Source organism: Garra rufa, chromosome 12 (genome assembly GCF_049309525.1).
Source record: "Garra rufa chromosome 12, GarRuf1.0, whole genome shotgun sequence".
NCBI classification, from domain to species: Eukaryota; Metazoa; Chordata; class Actinopteri; order Cypriniformes; family Cyprinidae; genus Garra; species Garra rufa.
The window spans coordinates 43,788,280-43,810,881 of NC_133372.1; the positions used below are offsets into that span (position 1 = coordinate 43,788,280).

Consider the following 22,602-nt stretch of genomic DNA (forward strand, 5'->3'; position numbering starts at 1 on the left):
GAAACTACGACTACAACAAACGTGTGTACGATTATTTGGTGAGAAAGTGATCGAAAACAGTTTTCAGTGCTGTAGAACACACTTATTGAGTGAGTTAAGTGTAAACTCGGTTAATTTTAACACGTAGAGCAGTGTGTACTTGTAATAAGTAGCAAAACCACAGTCTGATGACCTCAGACAACCTCAGATATAAACAAAAACAAACCCCCCAAACTTCGTTTAATTAGGCTACATTTTAATAGCATAGATTTTAACGCGTTTCAAACTCATCACTAAAGCCCTAAACATATTTTGACTTGAGGTTTATGTTTTCATTGTGCTTCTTGTTTATAGTATTTGAATAACATTTTAGGCCTTGTTGGGTTAAGTTGTAAACATTGAATTAATCCATTGGAATAAGTTATCTTTCAGACTCTTAAAGGCACCGCGGGTATTTTTAGAATGACAGGTGCAAATGATGCTTGTCTTTTTGTTTTCATATGATTCCTGTCGTTTACACCTGTCCATCCTCATGTTCCCTTATAAAAGTCGGTTTTCCTTAGCAACAACAATGGCGCCATCTGCTGGACTGACCTTTGAAAGCGTGTCTTTAATCACAAAGCGTACTTGACATGACATTTCAAGCAGTGACAGCAGTGTGACAAACTACACTGCATGAGAAAGAGCGCAATTAAAAATCCATTTACAAAGCTATAGAAAAGGAAACCCACAGATAAAATAATTTTACTGTGCTTGTATGTTTCTGTAGACTATCATTAAAAAATGAAATAGTTTTACTATTTAAAATAACTGTTTTCTATTTGAATATTATTTTAAATGTAATTTATTTCTGTGATCAAAGCTACATTTTCAGCATCATTAGTATTCAGTGTCACATTTTCCTTTAGAAATCATTCATTGCTGATTTACTGTTTAAGAAACATTTTTATTATTATCAATATTTAAAACGGTTGAGTACATTTTCGGGGTTCTTTGATGAATAGAAATATCCAACGATCAGCATTTATCTCAAATAAAAATCTTTTCAAAATCAGAAATTATAGAATTAATACTTTTATTTAGCTAGGATGCTTTAAATTGATCAAGTGATGATAAAGACATTTATGATGTTACAAAAGATTTCTATTTTAGATACATTTTGGTCTTCTGATCTTTCTATTGATAAAAAAAAAAAACTAAAAACCAAAAATCTACTCAGCTGTTTTTAACATAATAAATGCTTTTTGAGCAGCAAATCAGCATATTAGAATGATTTCCTGAAGGATCATGTGACTGGAGTAATGATGCCAAAAATTCATCTTTAAAATCACAGGAATAAATTACATTTTAAAATATATCCAAACAGAAACCAAATATTTTAAATAGTAAAAATATTTTCCTGTTTTGCTGTACTAAATTAAATAAATGCAGGTTTGGTGAACAGAAGAAACTTCTTTAAAAAGCATTAAAAATCTTACTGTTCAACAACTTTTGACTGGTGGGGTATATATTTATGTATAGTGGTTCAGAGTATTCTGTGTATTAATTATAAATTATTTATTATATTGTTTAATATGTAAATCAAACAAGGATTACTGGAGGTTATTTTTTTAGAATTTAATATATAGTTATTGAATAATTAAAAAAAATAATACTTTTATTCAACAAGGATCTGTTAAATTGATAATAAAAAAGTGATGATAAAGACATATAATAATGTTACAAAGATTTCTATTTTAGATAAACGCTGTTCTTCTGATCTTTCTATTCATCAAAGAAAACTGAAAACAAAAAATCTACTCGGCTGTTTTTAACATAATATTTAAAATTCAAATAGAAACCAATTATTGTAAATAGTAAAAATATTTTACATTTTTTACTGTTTTTGCTGTACTGGATTAAAATATGCAGGTTTGGTGAACAGAAGAAACTTCTTTAAAAAGCATTAAAAATCTTACTGTTCAAAAACTTTTGACTGGTAGTGTATATATTTATGTATAGTGGTTCAGTGTATTCTGTGTATTAATTATAAATTATTTATTATATTGTTTAATATGCAATTAAAACAAGGAATACTGGAGGTTACAGGGGGTTATTTTTTAGAATTTAATATATAATTTTAACTCAGAAATTTCTAGTAAATTTCACACACTTAATTACGAAACAGTTTGCACCAAGTAAAACATTAAATTCTGAAGGAATGTGAAATGAAAGTGTATTTTAACATTTTTTTTTTAATTCAGTTATTTGTATTAATTATATTTCCTGTTTTATTTATTGTTAAACCCCCCTTTTTCACCCAGAGCATTTAGGATCATAACATTACTTTTTAAGATTCAGTGTATGATTTCCTTGCATCCTTGCCATGCCACCATCTTTCTCCTCTTTATTTCATAGCTGCATGCTCTGAGGGTCACTGTCAGTGCTGTTACCATTAAGCTTTTGAGACAGGTTGTTAATCTAGTTGTTTTTGCTGTGTCATCCGCCATGTTAAGTGATTCATAAGGTAATTTCACAGTGTTGTTATTACTGTCAGGGCTGTTAGCTACTGGTTCCCAAGTGTAACACCACTGACAAAAGAGCATCCAGACAATGACAAAATAAACCTATTACCTCAAAAACAATGACAAATCATTATGACCTTGTATTAGAAAAAAGAAGATAGTTTAATTAATGATATATCAAAGTAGATTTAATATGCGTTTGATGAGTTTAATTTCTCCTAGAGGAAAAATCAATACCTCTCAAAGAAAAATCTGAAAAACAACCGAATCAACCTCAAAGCAGCCTGTCTATCAATGCTCACGTGCGTCCGGTAAGAGAAAGTCAAACGCGTTAGTTCGGTGGACACCGGTCGGAGCCCGCGCTGGCTCCTGTTGCCACAGCAACCACTGAGGAGAAATCCGTGCAGCTTCTTATGCTGTAGCATTACCGCAATGAGGGGGATGTAGCAGTTGTGGTCGGACAGATGGGACCTCAAGATTGACTGTGACTCACCACAAAGCGACGAGAAAAAGAAAATGTGGCGGTAATAGACGATTCTTACATTGGACTGGAGGGACGAAGCTGGAAATGACTGCTTTCGAGCCGCAATCAAGACCTGAGGGTGAGTGTCATTGACGATAACTGCGGATTATAAACGTTTACAGCTTATGGTATAAACATCGAGTCTGTTTATTAAATTGTTTACATGCATCAAATGTTTAGATGCGTTTTTAACGCATAATCAACGTTTCAGCGCAACGCATTCGATGGACATCTACGACGCCGCGGAGCGCGACTTTTTTTTTTTTCCAAAGGCAAACATGTGAGGCAAATTAGTTTGAATAATTAATTAGATTTATCCGAGCTGTCATTTAAATACTAACACGGCTTAAGCCGTTAGAAAAGCGAAGGCGCTAAATAACAAAACATACGCCTCAACGCGACAGATAACCTTATCGTTATTTGTGCGATTAGCCACTACTTGTGTTTGTTTAATGTAAAAACTACAATCGTTTTTTTAAAATATCAGTACATTTGTTTCTTCGTCTGTTTCTCTGATAAAATCCACTCGATGAATTTGAAGTAAAAACCTGTTGGACCAGCAATTGAGATTAAAAATTACAGCTAGTAATGAAGCAAAATAGTGATTGCTGAGAGTTTTGATTGATTAAATTGTATTAGTTCGATTAGAATTTGAATTTTATGGTTTTGTAAACAACTCATGTCAGCTAATTAAACATATTGTCATTTATAGTTGATAAATGTCAAATGCATTGCACATATAGGCCTATTACTATATCTATAACTCAATAATTTAACTGATGGATCTGAAATTTAGTCTTTCTGTGAATAAGTCTGTGGCCAAAAATGTAAGTAAAATAATTCTAAACACCTATTTTATTACACTATGCACAAATCAATTGTCAAGAGCTGTGTGAATGATTTGAAGAGTTATTTTCTTGAGCACATAATATCTAGCAGTATCAGACTCCTCACTAATGAACTGTGAATACAGTCATTGAGAGAACTATGGAGAGAGAGAGAGAGAGAGAGAGAGAGAGTGCGTCTTAGCATGTTATATAATGTCTTATGTGGAGGATGAATTGTAATTACCTCACTGAAAAAGCCTCTCGAAAGCCATCATTAATAGAGTCTGCCACTTTAAAGAGAGTGCTGGATGCAAGACACAAAAACATATTATTAAAACTATAATGCATGTTTAAAAGCATCATCCTAGCTTTCATGAGAAACATGCGAGTGTGTTCTAAAGATGGAAAGATTCTAAGAAGTGCTTTGCACCTCAGCCCCGATTATACTTATTTATGACGACAGCGTTCAGCCTTGGCAATGTTCCCAATTGCAAAATGGCATGTCTTGGCCAAACCCAGCGGTCACTTGAGGATGAGTTGATCATTTAGGACTTTTCTGTTGCATTACAGATGTATCCCTTCTTCCGGGTTCACTGTAAACTAGGCCACTGGTTACCTGTGTGGGTTGGACTGTTTTATACCTGCGCTTCAGTGAATAGAATGGCTAACTCAAATGTGAAATCACCACTGAGCTGTCACACTAAATCAGGAACAACTGCAAAAAAGCAAGCATTTTTTTTTTACTGCATGGCCAGAAGTGACCAAAAATAAGGCTGTGCTTCAAAATGAAACTCTTTTTGTTTTCAAAAGCTCTTCCAACATATTGAACCGGTCTGAAAATATTTCTGTAACGCTTCTATTGTAGTTCATCTTTGTCACGTACCTTGTTTTGCTGGACAGTCTGATATCCTTCTGTTCAGTTGTCAAGACAAAGGTACATTTGGTGCTGATGTCCGGACGGCTCCGCTGGGTGCGATGAGTGCCTGTCAGTTCTGGCAGAAATTAAATTACTGGTCAGAATGAATTGATAGGAGATTTATTTACCTGTATTGGGCATTCGGTCTCTTCAGTTTTGCACAGAAATCAATCGTAGTTGCATTGCTAGCTGATAATACACCTCATTCCTTTCATGTTGAACTAGATCCCAAAATTAGACTCACGCTTTTTAAATACTCATTCAAGGTCTTAATTTTGTAAGTAAGTAATTAAAATCATGTAAAATTATTTTAAAAATCATATATTCCTAATCATAACATGTAGAGAATCTTACCAATAGTTCACAGTAATTTAAAGCTATTTGGTGAAACAATTGGAAATAACAATAAATACAAAGAATTGTTACCAGTGATATATGAAGAGACACTCTTGAGGATGAACTTGACCTTTAGTTTCCACGTTCCAGTCAAAAAGCCAGCTCAAATGTGTGACGGTGGCATTTCAGGAGGGTTCCTGATGGATAAAAAGGTTAAAAGTTCATTTTTAACTAATTGAATACAAGTTATACATGGAAACACATCACATTACAGAAATACAAAAGATTGTAAATGTTTATTTAGTAGAGGTCGAGCATTTATGGGCCTGGCCGATTATCGGCAGCAATATTAAGCACTGGTATTGGTCATTTTCAAAACCAATTTGCTGATTAAATAATTTACAAAGGTTGTAAATACTATTTATTAGGGGTCTACCAATTATCTGCCTGTCCGTTAATCAGTGCAGATATTAAGCATTTCTATGGTTATCGGTATTGGTAATTTTTGAAAACCAATTTGCTGATAAATAATTTAAAAGCATTTATAGAAAGTTTTTGTCAGCAATACAAAATGTTGTAAATACTATTTGGTAGGGGTTGACTGATTATCGGTGCCGATATTAAGCATTTTTATGTTTATCGGTATCTGTTATTTTCAAAACCAATTTGCTGATAAAATAATTTAAAAGCATTAAAACAACGTTTTTAATCAGAAATACAAAGGCTCTAAATACTATTTGGTAGGGGTCGACGATTATCGGCCTGTCCATTTATCGGCACCGATATTAAGCATTTTTATGGTTATCGGTATCAGTCATTTTCAAAACCAATTTGCTGATAAAATAATTTAAAAGCATTAAAAGAACGTTTTTAATCAGAAATACAAAGGCTCTAAATACTATTTGGTAGGGGTCGACGATTATCGGCCTGTCCATTTATCAGCACCGATATTAAGCATTTTTATGGTTATCGGTATGTCATTTTTAAAACCAATTTGTTAATAAAATAATTTAAAGAAAGATTTTGTCAGAACCAATTTGCTAATAAAATAATTTACAAACTTTTAAAGAATTTTTTTTGTCAGAAATACAAAAGGTTGTAAATACTGTTTGTTAGGGGTCTACCAATTATCGGCACCGATATTAAGCATTTTTATGGTCATCGGTATTAGTAATTTTCAAAACCAATTTGCTGATTAAATAATTTAAAAGCATTTAAAGAAAGTTTTTATCAGAAATACAAAAGGTTGTTAATACTGTTTGGTAGGGATTGACCGATTATCAGCCTTTTATCTGCGCCGATATTAAGCATTTCTATGGTTATCGGTATGTCATTTTCAAAACCAATTTGTTGATCAAATAATTTAAATAAAGATTTTGTCAGAAATACAAAGGGTTGTAAATACTATTTGGTAGGGGTCGACCAATTGGTAAAAAAAAAAGTAAAAAAAAAAAAATAAGTTATTGGTCTATTTGATCTATGATAATTGGTATCGGCTCTGAAAAACATATTGGTCAACCCATATTATTTAGATTCTAATTCTGCTCCTGGTAGATGATATGGTTGCTTTTGTGTCTATGACTTTATCATTTTCCTAATTCTGATAGTTTTAAAAGGACCTTCACAAGGAGATCTCTACCTTCCTGCAGAATTTAGTTTCAGCCCTGTTACCCTCCTGTAATTCTCAAGCATCAGTTACACATCTAATGTGCATTTTGTGGCACTAGTGCAAAAAAGCTTCCTGCCTAGGAACTGAAAAAGAGAGAAAGAAACATGACGCATCCATTTTATTCCAAGCAAAATCACTTGAATGCACAACACATCATAACGCAAGTAAGAACATTCATGAAACATTCATGCTCGACGCCAATTTGAGTTCATTTAAAAGGAAAAAAAAGTGTACTCTTGTTCATTTTTTAGGTCATAAGTAGTTATTTCTTTTAGTTGCTTTTTAAACAGGCTTTATCTGCATATCTAACTGAACTACTTGGTCATTTGTGGTTTGTAAACATTGGTTGTCAGTCTGGAACCAACAGTTTGACTTAAATGACTGATCAATGATCCTAAATATATGCATCTAGGGTCTAAATTCAAAGCTTCATTATCATTATTCTTTTATTTATCTCATTTATACTTAACATGAAGTTGTAATTGTTATTAAATTAGCTAAAAATCAAGGTTTATACATTCAAACTAACATTGAAAATAAGAAGCATTTCAGAAGGCCTGCATGCTCATCAAAAGGCTGACGTAAGCATTGGAGCCGGCAGGTGAACTGGTATTATTTATGTAACCCACAGCACCAGGACACAGATGGTGTTTTCCTGTGAACGCCCCTTGCATCTTTATTTCCGCTTCTCACACAAACACATAGCCTACACACAGACGCAATCGTCTCCTGCGGTTACTGGCACTACAGGTCACCAGAGCAAGATGACAAACACCAACTTACACTTCTCATCATTATCACTATTCAAATTCAATTATTTTAGAAACAAGACACTTTAGACATCCCAAACGGACAATGATGAACGTAAATAAAAATTGATTTTTCATTACAGACCTCAAGATTGAGAGCTTGTGAGTGAATCTCACATAACATGTCCACTTCACCTCAGAAGAAGGAAAAAGAAAATGCATTTTTGATAAAGACAATTAAACCTATTTCTAGGATGCTTTGCACTGACATTTTCATGACAATTAAGCACATTTTTCTTCTTGATGAGTTTTGTTTTGAGGCAAAATGTCATTCCGACATGTTGGTTTTCATAAGACATGGTCCATAAATAGCAGCATCAACTAATTTAGGCAGATGCATATGTTTGCCATTCTAGTCTACGCATACTCGTTTTTCCTGCCAGTGCTTTTTTAAAGCCAACATGATGATAAATTCAGACCCAGTCCCTGAATTCCAGCATCACACAAATTGCATTTAAAAATAGCACATTCTTCATCTGAACAAAGGTCTTTATTTACAAGCCACTGAGAACCAGTTAATATATTCCACTGCAACTGCATTGATTACTCAGCTAAATGTAGATGCGCCCTTAGCATGTATTGACTAAATAAATTCTATATTTTATATAGAATGTATAGAATGTATTTAGCATGTATTGACTAAATAAATTCTATATGACGGTTGCGTTCTTTTAACCTTCACTCCTCTCGCATCGTGGATGACATCGTGGATGTCAGTTTTGACCCACTGGCTTTCATTCAACAGACTCTGCCGCCATTTACATGACCTAGCTGAGGAACCCTTAGAGACAAGCTGCCATACAATGTCAAAGTCATAATTTCAGCGCATCACTGCGTCCTCGACTGTTGGACACGAGTGTGTGTGTGTGTGTGTGTGTGTGTGTGACAGTCCTTATCACAGTCATCAAGGTTGGGGGGCGGGGGGACGCTGTATCCTCTAGCGCCGCACGCATGCTATTTATAGACCGGCTTCAAATTCGAACAACCTGCGCTTTGAGACATGGAAAGAGAGAGGAGGAAAAACAATGAAATGTTTCGTAGTGGGAAATTAAATTTGCATGTTTGCCACTCTCGTGTTAACATCCACTTGCATCACTTGTTTGCCTCTCTGTCAGATCGGAGTGAGTCACGTCCGCAGGGAATCAGGAAATATAGGAACTAATTACATATATAATCAACTTTGGCCACACAACTGAGGATCTCCTTTAGCATATGTTATACCGTTGAGGTCAAAAGTTTACATACACCATGCAGAACCTGCAAAATGTGTATTATTTTACAAAATGCATGTTATTTTTTATTTAGTTCTAATCTGAATAAGATATTTCACATAAAAGATGTTAACGAAAGTTTACATACAGTTGGTTTTTAATACTGTGTTGTTACCTGAATGATCCACAGTTGTTTTTTTGTTTAGTGATAGTTGTGTATAAGTAATTGTTTGTCCTGAACAGTTCTTCAGAAAAATCCTTTCCAATAACGACTGTATGATTTTGAGATCCATCTTTTCACACTGGGGACAACTGAGGGACTCATATGCAACTATTACAGAAGGTTCAAACACACTGATGCTTCAGAAGAAAACTTGATGCATTAAGTGTCAACTTTTTGAATCTGAAGGGTAATTTTACTTTTGTCTTCTGGAAAACATGTAAGTATCTTTTGTAGCTTCTGAAGGGTAGTACTAAATGGGGAAAAAATATGAATTTAGGCAAAAAATAAGAAAATTGTACACATCTTAATTCTGCTCAAAAGTATTCACCCCCAGCTCTAAATGCATTGTGTTTTCTTCTGTAGCATCAGTGAGTGTTTAAAACTTCTGTAATAGTTGAAGTTACACAGTGTAAAAAGATGGATCTCAAAATCATACAGTCATTTTTGGAAAGGGTTCAAATACACAAAAATGCTGAGAAACCAAAGAATTTGTGGGATTTTTCTGAAGAACAGTGGGCGGTTTAACTGTTTAGGACTCATTAAAGACTTACTAAACAAAAACAAAACAAAACACAATATGGGTCATTGAGGTAACAACACAGTATTAAGAATCAAGCGTATGTAAACTTTTGAATAGGGTAATTTTTTATAAAATCTACTATTATTTTCTCTTTTGAACTATATGCAAATGTCTTCTGTGAAATATCTCATTCAGGTCAGTACTACATGAAAAATAACATGCATTTTGTATGATCTCTCTTATTTTGCTAAAAATAATTTACATTTTGCAGATTCTGCAAAGTGTGTGTAAACTTTTGAAGGTAAAAGAGAATTTGACATTAAAAAGTCAACAGTCAGCTACTAATGTAAATATTGGGAGGAACAACTAGTACTGTTTTGGCGGGCAGTGTGCATGCTTTCTATCACACACGCCCACCCCTATGTTGACATCTATACGCCTGATAGGAAGGGCTTGATGAATGCAAAAGGTTTTTTACCGCTGCTGGCTCAATGACACTAGAAGGGTTTTACTCACAAAAGGTAAGTGCAGATATCAAGCTATTCCCTCTTGTGTTCTTTAGATCTGCTGCAAAGTGTTAACATTTGCAAACAATTGCATTCTCATCCAGATAACTCTGTCTCTTCTCTCATTTTTTTTGCAGAATGAACAAAGAGCTTCGAGAACTGCGAGGACAGTATGAGCATTCATAGCTGAAGGTCATAATCAAGTGTAGCCATTACCGGAAGAAAATATCTGGGAGTGTTTAGGACTTGATCTGAATCTGCGACTCTTCCACCTCATTCCAGAATCACGGAATGAGGTGGAAAACGCGCTCTGGGTCCGGATTCTAATTTCAAAGAAACTGGCAGACGCTGCTATGGAACATTTTTGGACTCTTATGGTGTCAACTGACTTTAATTCTTTATTGTCTCTTCAGTTTGATCTTTCGCTAAAAACAATGCTGGAAAATCCCAAGTAAGTTCTTGAGTGCATACAGTGAATGGAGATCTTCATTTAGCATGCAGCGAATTTCTGTATTGTTGTATTTTCGCATATTACATCAGGGTGTCATATCATGGACTTGTGTACGTTAAGCTTTCTGTAGACTTGTAATCATCATTATGTGCTGCAAGCTCTTCAAAAGATGAATTTAACCAATCCCCATTGGTGAAAATCAAACACAAAGCAGAAAAACAAGGGCTAACAAGGACGGTGCTCAGGTGCTGCTCCTACAGCGTACTAAAATTTGCTTAATTCGAGCATTTGCACCTGGCTCTTCCAGTCCTCTCAGCTGTGGCCGCGCTCCATCTCTCAGGATGAGCCAGAAGTCCGACTCGGAGACGGAAGGCTCCCAGGCACCGGTGATTTATACGGTGGAGGAGCTGGAGTGCAAGATCTGCTACAATCGCTTTGACACCCGAGCCCGCAAGCCCAAGGTGTTGAGCTGCTTGCACCGCGTCTGTGCCAAATGCCTCAAGAAAATGGTGGAGCTGGACTCGTCTCCGAGCATCATCAGCTGCCCCTTCTGTCGGCACGAGACTCACGTCCCCGACGAGGAGATCTGGTTGCTTCAAGATGACAGCAACATTTTGGCAATTCTGACTTACCAGGATCGGGCGCGAAAGAGTGGCACCACACCCAGCGGCGAAGTCCTTTTGACGCCTAACAGCCTGAGCGCAGGTGAGCAAGCCCACAGCTCCTCCGACTGCCTCGTCATCACAATCATGGAAGTCCCTGGAGAGTCGCAGTCCTCGGATTCTATGAGCATGTTGAACATGGTGCGCTTGTATCGGCCGGCCAGCCTGGACTCCTTGCCTTGCCACCTCCCCGTGCAGAAGTGCCGGGCGTGGACGTCTCGTACGGTTCCTCGCTTTCTGATGGGTTTCCTTTGCCTGGTCTACTTTAGCTCACTGCCGCTTGGGATCTACTTGCTGATGATCCAACAGCTCACGATGGGAGTGATCTTGGTCAGCCTGGTGCCCTCTACTCTGGTTCTTTGCGTGTTCTACGGCTTCTGCCAATGTCTGTGCCATGAGATCATGGAGGCCATCGCCACATAACATCCTATGCTGATCTTTGGACTAGCGAGACCTGTAAACGAACAAAAGCCAAATGACTGATGCATATCTGCTAATCCCAGATGCCCCGTTTTTCCCGTCGCACCAGATTATACCAGCATCTACCCGTGAACTCCTTGTAACTCACCTCACATTGTATGCAGGGCCAACTATACTTGACTTTGATGCAAGCTGGAGGTATTGATTTTTGGACTGCATCAGATCGCTGTGGTTTTGTATCGTGTCTAGTTCACCCAATGGGTCTTCAACTTCAACTGTGATATAAATAACACGCAACAGAGCATAAAGTCCTTCCACACTTTAATATGGAAACCACAGGATGTGTTCGACAATACTCTAGATGAATGTTCGTTTTCCGTTATCTTATGAATATCTGTGGTATAATTTCAATCATTGTCTCAATGTTCTCGTTGAAGTTCCTAGTTGCCTTTGTAAGGCGTGTCAATGGCCAAGCTGTAACGTATCTGTAAAATAAGTGAATTTGTGTTTGTCATTGCTATGAGAATGAACAAATACTTTAAAGCCACCTGTTAGATATTCAATAAAGATTCTTCCATATCTAACAGAAGTGGATTGAACTTTTAAGTACACTTACCATTAGGTCTGCTGCCTAATAGTCGACTAACCAGAAGAGGAGAGGCTTGGTCAAAATTTTTGTCCAAAAATGTCGCATATTAAAAAATAAATATGCACTGCCTCCAAAACTTTCGTCCGTGATAAAACAATTTGGATCTGGTTCGATTTTCTGCGTTTTCACATATGTAGCAAGCATTTTGATAGGAAAGGATGATGAATATGAAAAAACTAAAAAACGCATACAAACATTTCAGACTGTGCAATGACCTTCAGTCATAAGAAAAAAAAATTATAATAATAATCCACATGACGTGGCAAAATCACACAGTCTGTGACGGACTGATTGTTAACTGCTGGCTTTGTGGTAATACAGTACATCGGGCAGGACATCCAAAAGCTTATCTATCATTTATTGACCTCAAATTTGGCTTATTATTTGAAATATGTTAGTAGTAGCAATTTTGGCCACTCTAACTAATGATGAATAGTAAGCTGAATAGTAGTGCACTCGCTGCATGACAGATGGAGGTGCCAGTGCAGTAAAATACTCCATTTTTGGTCATACAGAGTAGAGTAATACATTTTTCGAATTAGTAAAGACTCTATGCTTATTTGTGTGCGTTTACAATAACGAAACATTGGGACTTTGTAAAATAATGAAATGTCTATTTTCAAATGAACCAATTCAAATGGCTCAAATGGTTATCAATTGGCTATATTGGCAGCACTGAACATAATGCCACTGAACCAAACGGAACTCTAATATTTTGCTGATTATTCCAGCTGAAAATGGTCAATTATTGTAATTTTTTGGGCTGTGCACATCGGTCAGACCGGGAAAAACATTCAGAGTACTAATATACTGCCTAAAGTTATAACAAATCAAGAAGAAGATAGCCAAAAACTGTCTTGAGCTACAAAAGGCGTTTGTGGTAGGCTAAACCGGGATTTCCAGGGCAAGAATATTGACAACATTGTGATTTCTGGTCAAGTAGGTGAAATAAGGCAAATATTTTCATTAATACAACTCGTCCATATCTTTACCACCGATTAACTTTAGTTTGTCAAAATATTTGCACCTTCTCTATATAATTTAGAAGCTTCCACATGTTTTTTTCCATATTTTAGCATAAATTAGCAGAACAACGTATTCAGTAGTACATTAACCATGCTATCCATGCTGTTGTTTACATTCGAGTATCGCCAGTATGGCTGCACATCCTAGTAATTGACTAAATCGTGACATAACTGCAAACCTTCTATAGTTCCGGAAAAGGATTTTCATTGCAACTGGCGTTTCAAAAAGGAATGAGTTTAGTAATTATTGCATCTTACTCCAAGGGTTAGTTCACCCAAAAATGAAAATTAGCCCATGATTTACTCATCCTCAAGGCATCCTAGGTGTGTATATTTTTCTTTTTTCAGACGAATCCAATCAGAGTTACTTTGAAAAAGTTTCCTGGCTTTTCCAAACTTTATAATGGCAGTGAGCAAGTTTTTTCTGTTCAACAATAATAAAAAGTGAATAAAGGCCTCCTGTAGGGAATCAATGCAGTTTTGTAAGAAACACCCATCCATCGCCATTATAAGTCTTGGAAGAGACAGGATCATTTTTAATGTAAAGATTTTAAAGATTTGTCTGAAAGAAGAAAGTCATACATGTAGGATGCCTTGAAGGTGAGTAAATAATTGGCTAATTTTCGTTTTTTGGTAAATCAACCCTTTAATATAAAAAGAATATTCTCCTATATCACAATTTTGAGTGTGAAGCCAATTATAATTACGACTGAGGAATTGTGTCAGTGCCTATTACAGGTTCGCTGTTTTGCTAACTGAATGAGCTAATATTACTGGTGTTGCTCAGGAGACTTGACCCACGGGAGCATACGTGTTGCATCAAGCGACACACAGCTTTCAAACAAGCCCAAGTAACCACAAGGGAGTCAATAAAGGATCCCCGTCTGTTCCTCCACAATACCATACCACTTTCCCCGTGGACAATTAACTTCACATAAACCACTGTGCACAGCACACACATTATTACACACACACACACACACACACACACACACACACACACACACACACACACACACACACACACACACATATATATAGAGACAACCGCACGTAGAAAGTCATTATGCACGGACCTCTTGATCGAAAACCTTGTCCTGCATGCGTTTCTGAGAAATAAAGAACTTTGACATAATGATCTACAGCGCAAGGTATTCTGGGAGCACGGGCTGCAAGGTTCGGGCCTAATTTTAACAAGCGTCCCTGAAGACCGACCTCTATAAAAGCTTTGGAAAAAAGAACATAGGTGAGCGTACAAATACAAGGAGGTTGGCAGAAGTGTCTCAAACGGGTGTAATCAAGCTGAGAAGCAGGACTGTCAAAACAACTTGTAGTTTCCGAAGGCTATGAAATCATACGGATATCTTTGAGGCTCAGTTAGAAGTAAGTGCCTTTTTACTTTTATCAATTGTTGGCATACAAATGCAAACAAATGTAGCCTTTAAGTTGAACATTATCACATTAAATTAATATCAGAAATAAGGTAAAATAAGAATACTCCTCTTAAAAGAGGAGGCTAATGATTTTTGTGTTTAAGCAAAATAAATGGTTATGGTCTAGTTTAAAGAAGTCACCCCCTTGTCATCCAAGATGTTCATGTCTTTTTTCTTCAGTCGTAAAGAAATTATGTTTTCTGAGGAAAACTTTTCAGGATTTTCTCTCCATATAGTGGACTTCTATGGAACCACAGAATTTGAACTTCCACAAAGCAATTTAAATGCAGCTTCAAAGGGCTCTAAATGATCCCAGCCGAGGAAGAAGTGTCTTATCTAGCGAAACGATCTGTTATTTTCTAAATAAATTGACAATTTATACATTTTAACCTCAAATGCTAGTCTTGTTCAGCTCTGCGTGAACTCTTTGTGTATTCCAGTTCAAGACAGTTAGGGTATGTCGAAAAACTCCATCTCTTTTTCTTTTCTAACTTCAAAATCGTCCTACATGGCTGCAGAAGTATCGACCCAGTGTTTACAAAGTGAACATGCAAAGAAGATCAAACGCCCTTTACAAAACATGTAAAACAGCGATGTAGGCTGATTTTAAAATTGGACAAGAAAACGAGATGAGAGTTTTTTGGACATACCCTAACTGTCTTGAACGGGAATACACAGAGTTGACACAGAGCTAGACAAGACAAAAAAAAATTTTAGAATAAAACTGATCGTTTCGCTAGACAAGACCCTTCTTCCTCGGCTGGGATCGTTTAGAGTCCTTTGAAGCTGCATTTAAACTGCATTTAGGAAGTTAAAATTCAGGGGCACCATAGAAGTCCACTATATGAAGAGAAATCCTAAAATGTTTTACTCCAAAAACAATTTCTTTACAACTGAAGAAAGAAAGACATAAACATCTTGGATGACAAGGGGGTGAGTAAATTATCTGTAAATATTGATGAGACCAACTCTTAAATTTTCTGCAAAGTTTAGGTCGGTCACCACAGGAGTGGTAATGAATCGCTGGCGGCAGTCGGTGGTGGAAATCCAAACCAGAAAGAGGCAGGTGAGTGAATGCGAACGGGCACAGGCCGCCCTGAGCAAAGTGACAGCCTGCTTCCAGCAAATGGCCACCTCCTTGGGGAGCAACATGGATGGGAGCTTCCTTAGAGAGGAGCTGGAGGAAACCAGGACAGTGGCTCATAAAATATGCTCTGGTAAGACAAGCAGGAAAAAGTTTGTGGTGCAGACATTTTACATTGCCCTTTCAGTACTTTTCTGCACTGCAAAAACTAGCGGCTGGCCATATTCAATTACGCCACATTCATACTGTTAATCGCCTCATGTTTCAGGGCTTCACCGGAGGCTGCTAAGTCTGCTGATAGAAATGGAGCAAGGACAAGAGGACAAAGAACAGGTTGAACGACTCTGGGTGATCTTCTTGTCCAGCTTGGAAAATTTCCAGCAGGACCTTAAGAAAGTTAAGGTTTTGCAAGACATATTCCCCCTGACCCAGCGCAGAGATCGACAAGCCCTCGTCAACGCGGGTTATGCGGGTGGAACATCGGAAGTAGCAGCTCGGGCAGCCATGGTACAAACGCCATGGTTATCCGTAGAGGAGACTGCAAGCCCACACCTGAAGAACCACATATTGGAGATTGATCTTTTGCTTGAAGAAATGCTCCAAAGAGTTAATGTTCCACTGTGGTCTGTTGAACCCACACAAGAAGCCTGGGTAGAAGGCGTTTCTACCCAAGATGGTGGGCAAGACGAGGATGAAAGCTTGGAGGACATGATGGAAGTGGAGGTGGTGTCTCAAAATAATACATCAGGCTGTTGCAATCACCACAACTGCAAAGTAGGCTGTCTACTATGTTTGCTTAGCTAGGTTCTGGAAGTGGAACTTTTTACAAGAATATTGTTACAAGAAATTGTTGACAATTATACTATGTAAAACTTTATACTCAATTAAATGCATTTTAATTTTTGACACTGGACCACAAAATCAGACTTAAGTAGCACAGGTTTATTTGTAGCAACAGCCAAAACTATCAATTTTTCTTTTATGCTAAAAATCATTAGGATATTAACCAAAGATCATGTTCCATGAAGACATTTCGTAAAAATATTAAAACTTACTTAACCTTTGATTAATAATATGCAAGAACTTAACTTGGACAACTTTAAAACCAATTTTCTCTCTCTATATATCTATCTATCTATCTATCTATCTATCTCTATCTATATATTTATATATATAAATCAAATAGGCACCCTCAGATTCCACTTTCAAATCTCAGCCAAATATTGTCTTATCCTACCAGAACATACGTCAACAGAAAGCTTAATTATATAAGCTTTCAGATGATGCTCAAATCCCAATAAAAAGAAAGCCCTTATGACTGGTTTTGTGGTCCAGGGTCACTTTTTTCCAGACTATATTCTTAACAGATCAGTTATGCACTACACTCTTTATATTGAAAATAAAACAATCAATCAATTATTTAACATTCTGGGCCCGTATCCCTAAAGATTTTTTGTGCAAAAAGTGGCTCCTAGCGGCCAAATTCTAAGAAAATTCTCAGAATCATGATGTTTTCTTAGGATTTCCCCTAAAAGTGACACGAAAATCCCAGTTGATATAAAAGCTATTCCTCAAGATTCCTAGCGCTTAAAAGGGCTCCCAAGGCGAGATCTGCTAAGAGCAGGGAAGAGGACTTTTAGTGGCTTAGGAGATCCCCTAAGCAGCTGCACAAAATGGCCATTTACTGTTTGTAGGATATTTGTTAACAAGCCTTCATAAATAGACCAGCCAGCAATCACAGACATTGATAAAAGCTGAGCCGTGTTACCCTCGTTAAGACCACACTGAGTTGTAACGTTGCAATTTCTACTTCATTAAGGACAGCCCATCTCGTTTTCAATGGGGTCCATATGGGAGTGAAAGTACAAAATATGCCAGCTAGGATATTAATATTAGCAAATAAGACAAATCATTATTTGAACAGGGTGTAATGAGCTTAAGTTTTCACATATTTTAGATTCTAATGTTAGGCTATAACCCCTACAGTTTACTATTCATTTTCCAGATATTTTCTTGAATGTGAAATATTATTTACAATTACAGTATGCATAAGATTAGAGTGTAAAATTGTTTATTGATCTGAGGGTACATCCTTTGCTCATTATCACCAAAAGTTCATTTTCATCAAACTTGTAGGATCAACCAATCACGGCTTTTGAAATGATGACTCATACTTAGCAACGGGGTCAACCACACCTCCTCACTAAGATAGGATTTTCCATCCATTCCTTGCTCAGAGTTCACTGAAAATGTTCTGGAATCACTTCTAAGCTAAAACTCCTGGCAAGGAATTTTTAGGTTAAGTTAGGAGCTTTCTGAGATGATTCTCAGAATCTTTAGGGATACGGGCCCTGGTCTTACTTTTCCCCTTTTAACTCCAATAATTAAGGACACAAACTCAATTCAATCCGCATTTTATTCAAGCGAGTTTAATACAACATAGAAATAATATACACACAGACCCATTACAGATAATTTACATTATTACGAACAAGAAAACAGACACAGATAAAACAAGCGGCAGACATGTATGATCAGAGTCAGTTCTTGTAGGTTGCGTGCAAATGGGCTTTAAAGGCTGCAACAAAAGGGATTTTAAATATGTTAGTTTATAGGATAATTCAAAACATTTACCTAGAAGGAAAAAAAAAAAAAAAAAAAAAAAAAAAAAAATCACAAAATACTTAAGCTTTAAACAGGGTTCGTACCAATATTGTAAAAAGAAATTCTAGGACTTAAGGACTTTATATCCCACGTTTATTTCTTTACAAAAAAATAAATAAAAAATAAAATAAACTAATTTCAATCATCTTTCAATCAAAGCACTTTTCAAGTACCTCTTCAGGAATACTGCCATTTTCAAGGGTTTTCCTGGCCTTAAATTTTAAAAAGTCAAATACAAGTACTTCAAGCACTTTAAGCACATTGTACGAACCCCATTTAAATAACTGCTTAATTGTTGCATGATAACTTTTACCTTCCTGGTCATCCCATAGTTCAGCAGCTGCAGAGTTCATTGGACTATCATTGTTGGGTTCTAAAAACAAGAATTCATGAGTAAACGATCCAGGCAAGACAGCTAGTAAATTAGTTCAAAAACCAAATCAGAAAACAGACAAGCTAAATTAAAGTATCCTATATTGGGGCATAAATAGGCAGTTATTGAAATCATGTCACAAAACTTGTTTCATGGTGTGATTTAATTACAATTAAACATCTTGCTTGGTTGTGGTCAAGTTCCAATTCACAAACCAAAAGTGAACCAAGATTCTGAAAAAGCTCAGCACTACCTACCTCCTAATAAACTCTGAATGGACAATAGTATGGAGCGAACGTCATACAGAGCAGACCACTTGTCCTTTAAAATGTCTAGGCAGATGAAACCATTCTCATCAACATTTGGGTGGAAACAAGTGGTGATGAATTTCACCCGAGGAGCGTTGTAGGGGTACCCGCTAGGAAACTCCAGTGAAAGTTTGTACCTCAAGCCTTCATAAACCTAACCAGGGAGAAAAAGAATGGATTTAGATAAAATCTTTTATCTAGACTAGCACGTTATAAGAATCACATTTTCACTTACCGTTCCTTGAGCTCCATCTATTGTGCCGATCCATTTGAAGAGATTGTCAGACTCTGGAAACGCTGAAATGCCCTTGTCTCCTGACATCTGCATTGGACATAAAGCACCAAGTTAACAAACTAGTTATAAAAAAAAAAAAAAAAAAAAAAAAAAAAGTATATAAAAGCTGTATATAAAAGGTCTCACCATTAGCGTCATCAGCTCTTGTTGAAGCCTACAGAGCGAAAAGAGGACAGAACAGAATGTGAAGCACAAAACATAAAATATATGATTTTAAATGCCAGACTTGTTCATTTCAGATGCCAAAATTAGTGTAAAAATGGTATTAAAAGTTTGCTGATACTTTAATCACCTCAATGTCATCCGAGATGTTCGTGTCCTTTCTTCAGTCACAAAGAAATTAAGGTTTTTGAGGAAAACGTTCCAGGATTTTTCTCCACATAGTGGACTTTAATGGTGGCCAGTGGTTAAAAATTGTTTTAATGCAGCTTCAAAGGGCTCGACACGATCCCAGCCAAGGAATAAGGGTCTTATCTAGCAAAACGATCTGGGACTTTCTTAAAAGCAATTAAGATTTATATACTTTTTAACCACAAATGTGCATTCACATCTTCAGACAATACAAAACCACGTCACCCTTCCAACGCCATGTAATGCCAAGCATTTGTGGTTAAAAAATATGTATATATTACACTAGATAGGAGCCTTATTCCTTAGCTGGGATCATGTAAATCTCTTTGAAGCTGCATTAAAACTGCCATTTGGACCTTTAATCTATTGGCTCCCATTGTCTACTATACAAAGAAAAACCCTGTAATGTATTCCTCAAAAACCTTAAAAGAACATCTTTGATGACATGGGGGTGAGTAAATTAAGAAATTTTTATTCTGGAAGTGAACTTCTTTAAGAAGCAGTGAAACAAATTGAGAAACTAGCGCCCCCTAGGCACAAAAAGTTCTAATGGATTTCCATTGAAACAGTACTTTCTAGCTCTCAGTTATGAATACAAATAACAAATGTCCCTCTTAAACATCACAACACATTTAAAGGATTTTAAAACATCTATAAACCCCAGGGTAATTTCTGTAACATGTAAAGTGATGCAAGTTGGAATTGGAACCATTTTGGTTGACAATTTGGGGAAAAAAAAAAAAAAAAAAAAAAAAAAAAACACACAACACACAGTACAGTCGTGGCCAAAAGTTGATGAATTGCATAGTCCTTCTTTGCCATGAAAATTAACTTAATCCCCAAAAAAAAACTTTCCACTGCATTTCATTGCTGTCATTAAAGGACCTGCTGAGATCATTTCAGTAATCGTCTTGTTAACTCAGGTGAGAATGTTGACCAGCACAAGACTGGAGATCATTATGTCAGGCTGATTGGGTTAGAATGGCAGACTTGACATGTTAAAAGGAGGGTGATGCTTGAAATCATTGTTCTTCAATTGTTAACCTGCAAAGAAACGCGTGCGGCCATCATTGCGTTGCATAAAAATGGCTTCACAGGCAAGGATATTGAGGCTACTAAGATTGCACCTAAATCAACAATTTATAGGATCATCAAGAACTTCAAGGAAAGAGGTTCAATTCTTGTTAAGAAGGCTTCAGGACGTCCAAGAAAGTCCAGCAAGCACCAGGATGGTCTCCTAAAGAGGATTCAGCTGCGGGATCGGAGTGCAGGCAGGTTTGAGCGCATCTTCACGCACAGTGAGGCCAAGACATTGAAATTTTGGGTCCATGGCCTGGAAACTCCCCAGATCTTAAAACTTGTGGTCAATCCTCAAGAGGCGGGTGGAGAAACAAAAACCCACTAATTCTGACAAACTCCAAGAAGTGATTATGAAAGAATGGGTTGCTATCAGTCAGGATTTGGCCCAGAAGTTGATTGAGAGCATGCCCAGTCGAATTGCAGAGGTCCTGAAAAAGAAGGGCCAACACTGCAAATACTGACTCTTTGCATAAATGTCATGTAATTGTCGATAAAAGCCTTTGAAACGTATGAAGTGCTTGTAATTATATTTCAGTACATCACAGAAACAACTGAAACAAAGATCTAAAAGCAATTCAGCAGCAAACTTTGTAAAAACTAATATTTGTGTCATTCTCAAAACTTTTGGCCACGACTGTACAATCGTATCACAAACATATGTTACTCAATATGAACTTTTGATTCTGCCTTTATTACAAGATCAATAAACAACTGTACCGACATTGAGCAGAGCAAGACTCCTACTCACTTGATATTGCTTAATTCCAGTGTATTACACAGCATTTCAATACAAATACTGTTAAGAAAACACATTTTCCAACATAATAATAAACAAGCGGTTACAGAAACATCTTATTTGATCCCGTTAGAATTGATTTCAAGTTATGAAATGCTACATAGGATCCTAAACGCATTTCTTCCTGAGAATGGCTAGTGTGTGGCACACTGAACCGTTCAGTACACTTAAAAGGGAACATCGGCATTCAAACCTTTTAGTGACCGAGCCTTTCGACATGCTTCCGCTTGTCTCGCTGCCCTTCAGCGCTGCTGTAGACGAGGCTGCTGCGGGATCCATATTCTGTGAGGCCATCGCGTCAGATCTGCAATGGTTTGACAAAAGGAAAAACTATGTTTTTTGTTCAAATTCGCAGCTCAACAGCATTAAAAACGGTTTACAACACAGAAACCTCGAGTACGTTGTATACTTTAAGCGTTAGCGAGCTTCACATCAACCTAGCTAAACTAACCGGCAGAATGAAACTGAATCGACTGAATGGAAACTGAAGACTAAACGAACTAACATAATGGAAATAGCTTTGATTTAGTTTTTTTTAATAATAAACCGGTTTCCATTTTGATGTGAGGTAAGTTAAAGGGTTATAGGTCTATTCATAATAAAGCAGACATTGATAACCTAAACAAAACGACGTACATAAACACAAGCGCTATATAACGTACAACTAACGATTTAAACAACACGTATCTCTGTAAACTAAAGCTGAAATATAACTTGACCAACGATAACAAATCCGTACTCGTCAGTTAAGGTAATGTTATCGAGTTAGCGAATGCGCTAACAATTAACAAACTATACCGCAACATAACAATACAACGTTTATAAATCATCTTGATATATACATTAAAAACTGTATTAATTAAATGATATGTATATTACCGGCTGTGCTCAATGCGGTCGACAACACTAACAGATTACCGAACGAAATTTTTAAATCACATCCCGCCCCCCTGTTTAAACTTAGGTTGCCAAATGGAATTCTCCGCCT

General features: G+C 36.6%; 3 protein-coding genes across 3 annotated transcripts; 2 read left to right on the top strand and 1 right to left on the bottom strand.

Moving 5' to 3' along the window:
• Positions 1-2,813: 2,813 nt before the first annotated feature.
• Positions 2,814-12,145, top strand: LOC141347209 (E3 ubiquitin-protein ligase RNF182). The gene is made up of 2 exons (XM_073852213.1): positions 2,814-3,085; positions 10,161-12,145. The coding sequence occupies exon 2, from the start codon at positions 10,816-10,818 to the stop codon at positions 11,557-11,559; it is 744 nt and encodes a 247-aa protein (XP_073708314.1). The 5' UTR covers positions 2,814-3,085; positions 10,161-10,815; the 3' UTR covers positions 11,560-12,145.
• A 2,817-nt stretch (positions 12,146-14,962) lies between these two features.
• Positions 14,963-17,166, top strand: LOC141347298 (regulator of G-protein signaling 9-binding protein). Its single transcript, XM_073852308.1, has 2 exons — positions 14,963-15,880; positions 16,016-17,166. The coding sequence occupies exons 1-2, from the start codon at positions 15,622-15,624 to the stop codon at positions 16,549-16,551; spliced, it is 795 nt and encodes a 264-aa protein (XP_073708409.1). The 5' UTR covers positions 14,963-15,621; the 3' UTR covers positions 16,552-17,166.
• Positions 17,167-18,145: 979 nt separating this feature from the next.
• Positions 18,146-22,540, bottom strand: ube2c (ubiquitin-conjugating enzyme E2C). The gene is made up of 7 exons (XM_073852309.1): positions 22,494-22,540; positions 21,808-21,918; positions 19,514-19,541; positions 19,328-19,414; positions 19,042-19,246; positions 18,725-18,784; positions 18,146-18,325 (listed from the first exon to the last, which is right to left on the bottom strand). The coding sequence occupies exons 2-7, from the start codon at positions 21,906-21,908 to the stop codon at positions 18,288-18,290; spliced, it is 519 nt and encodes a 172-aa protein (XP_073708410.1). The 5' UTR covers positions 21,909-21,918; positions 22,494-22,540; the 3' UTR covers positions 18,146-18,287.
• Positions 22,541-22,602: the final 62 nt, after the last annotated feature.

What these genes read in the sequence shown, in the direction of transcription:
- LOC141347209 (XM_073852213.1), top strand. Translation starts at nt 10,816, where the DNA reads ATGAGCCAGAAGTCCGACTCGGAGACGGAAGGCTCCCAGGCACCGGTG.
- LOC141347298 (XM_073852308.1), top strand. Translation starts at nt 15,622, where the DNA reads ATGAGACCAACTCTTAAATTTTCTGCAAAGTTTAGGTCGGTCACCACA. An exon ending in GGCTCATAAAATATGCTCTG is followed by an intron (nt 15,881 to 16,015) that starts GTAAGACAAGCA and finishes CTCATGTTTCAG; the next exon opens with GGCTTCACCGGAGGCTGCTA.
- ube2c (XM_073852309.1), bottom strand. Translation starts at nt 21,908, where the DNA reads ATGGCCTCACAGAATATGGATCCCGCAGCAGCCTCGTCTACAGCAGCG. An exon ending in AAAGGCTCGGTCACTAAAAG is followed by an intron (nt 19,542 to 21,807) that starts GTTTGAATGCCG and finishes TTCGCTCTGTAG; the next exon opens with GCTTCAACAAGAGCTGATGA. An exon ending in CATTCAGAGTTTATTAGGAG is followed by an intron (nt 18,785 to 19,041) that starts GTAGGTAGTGCT and finishes TCTTGTTTTTAG; the next exon opens with AACCCAACAATGATAGTCCA.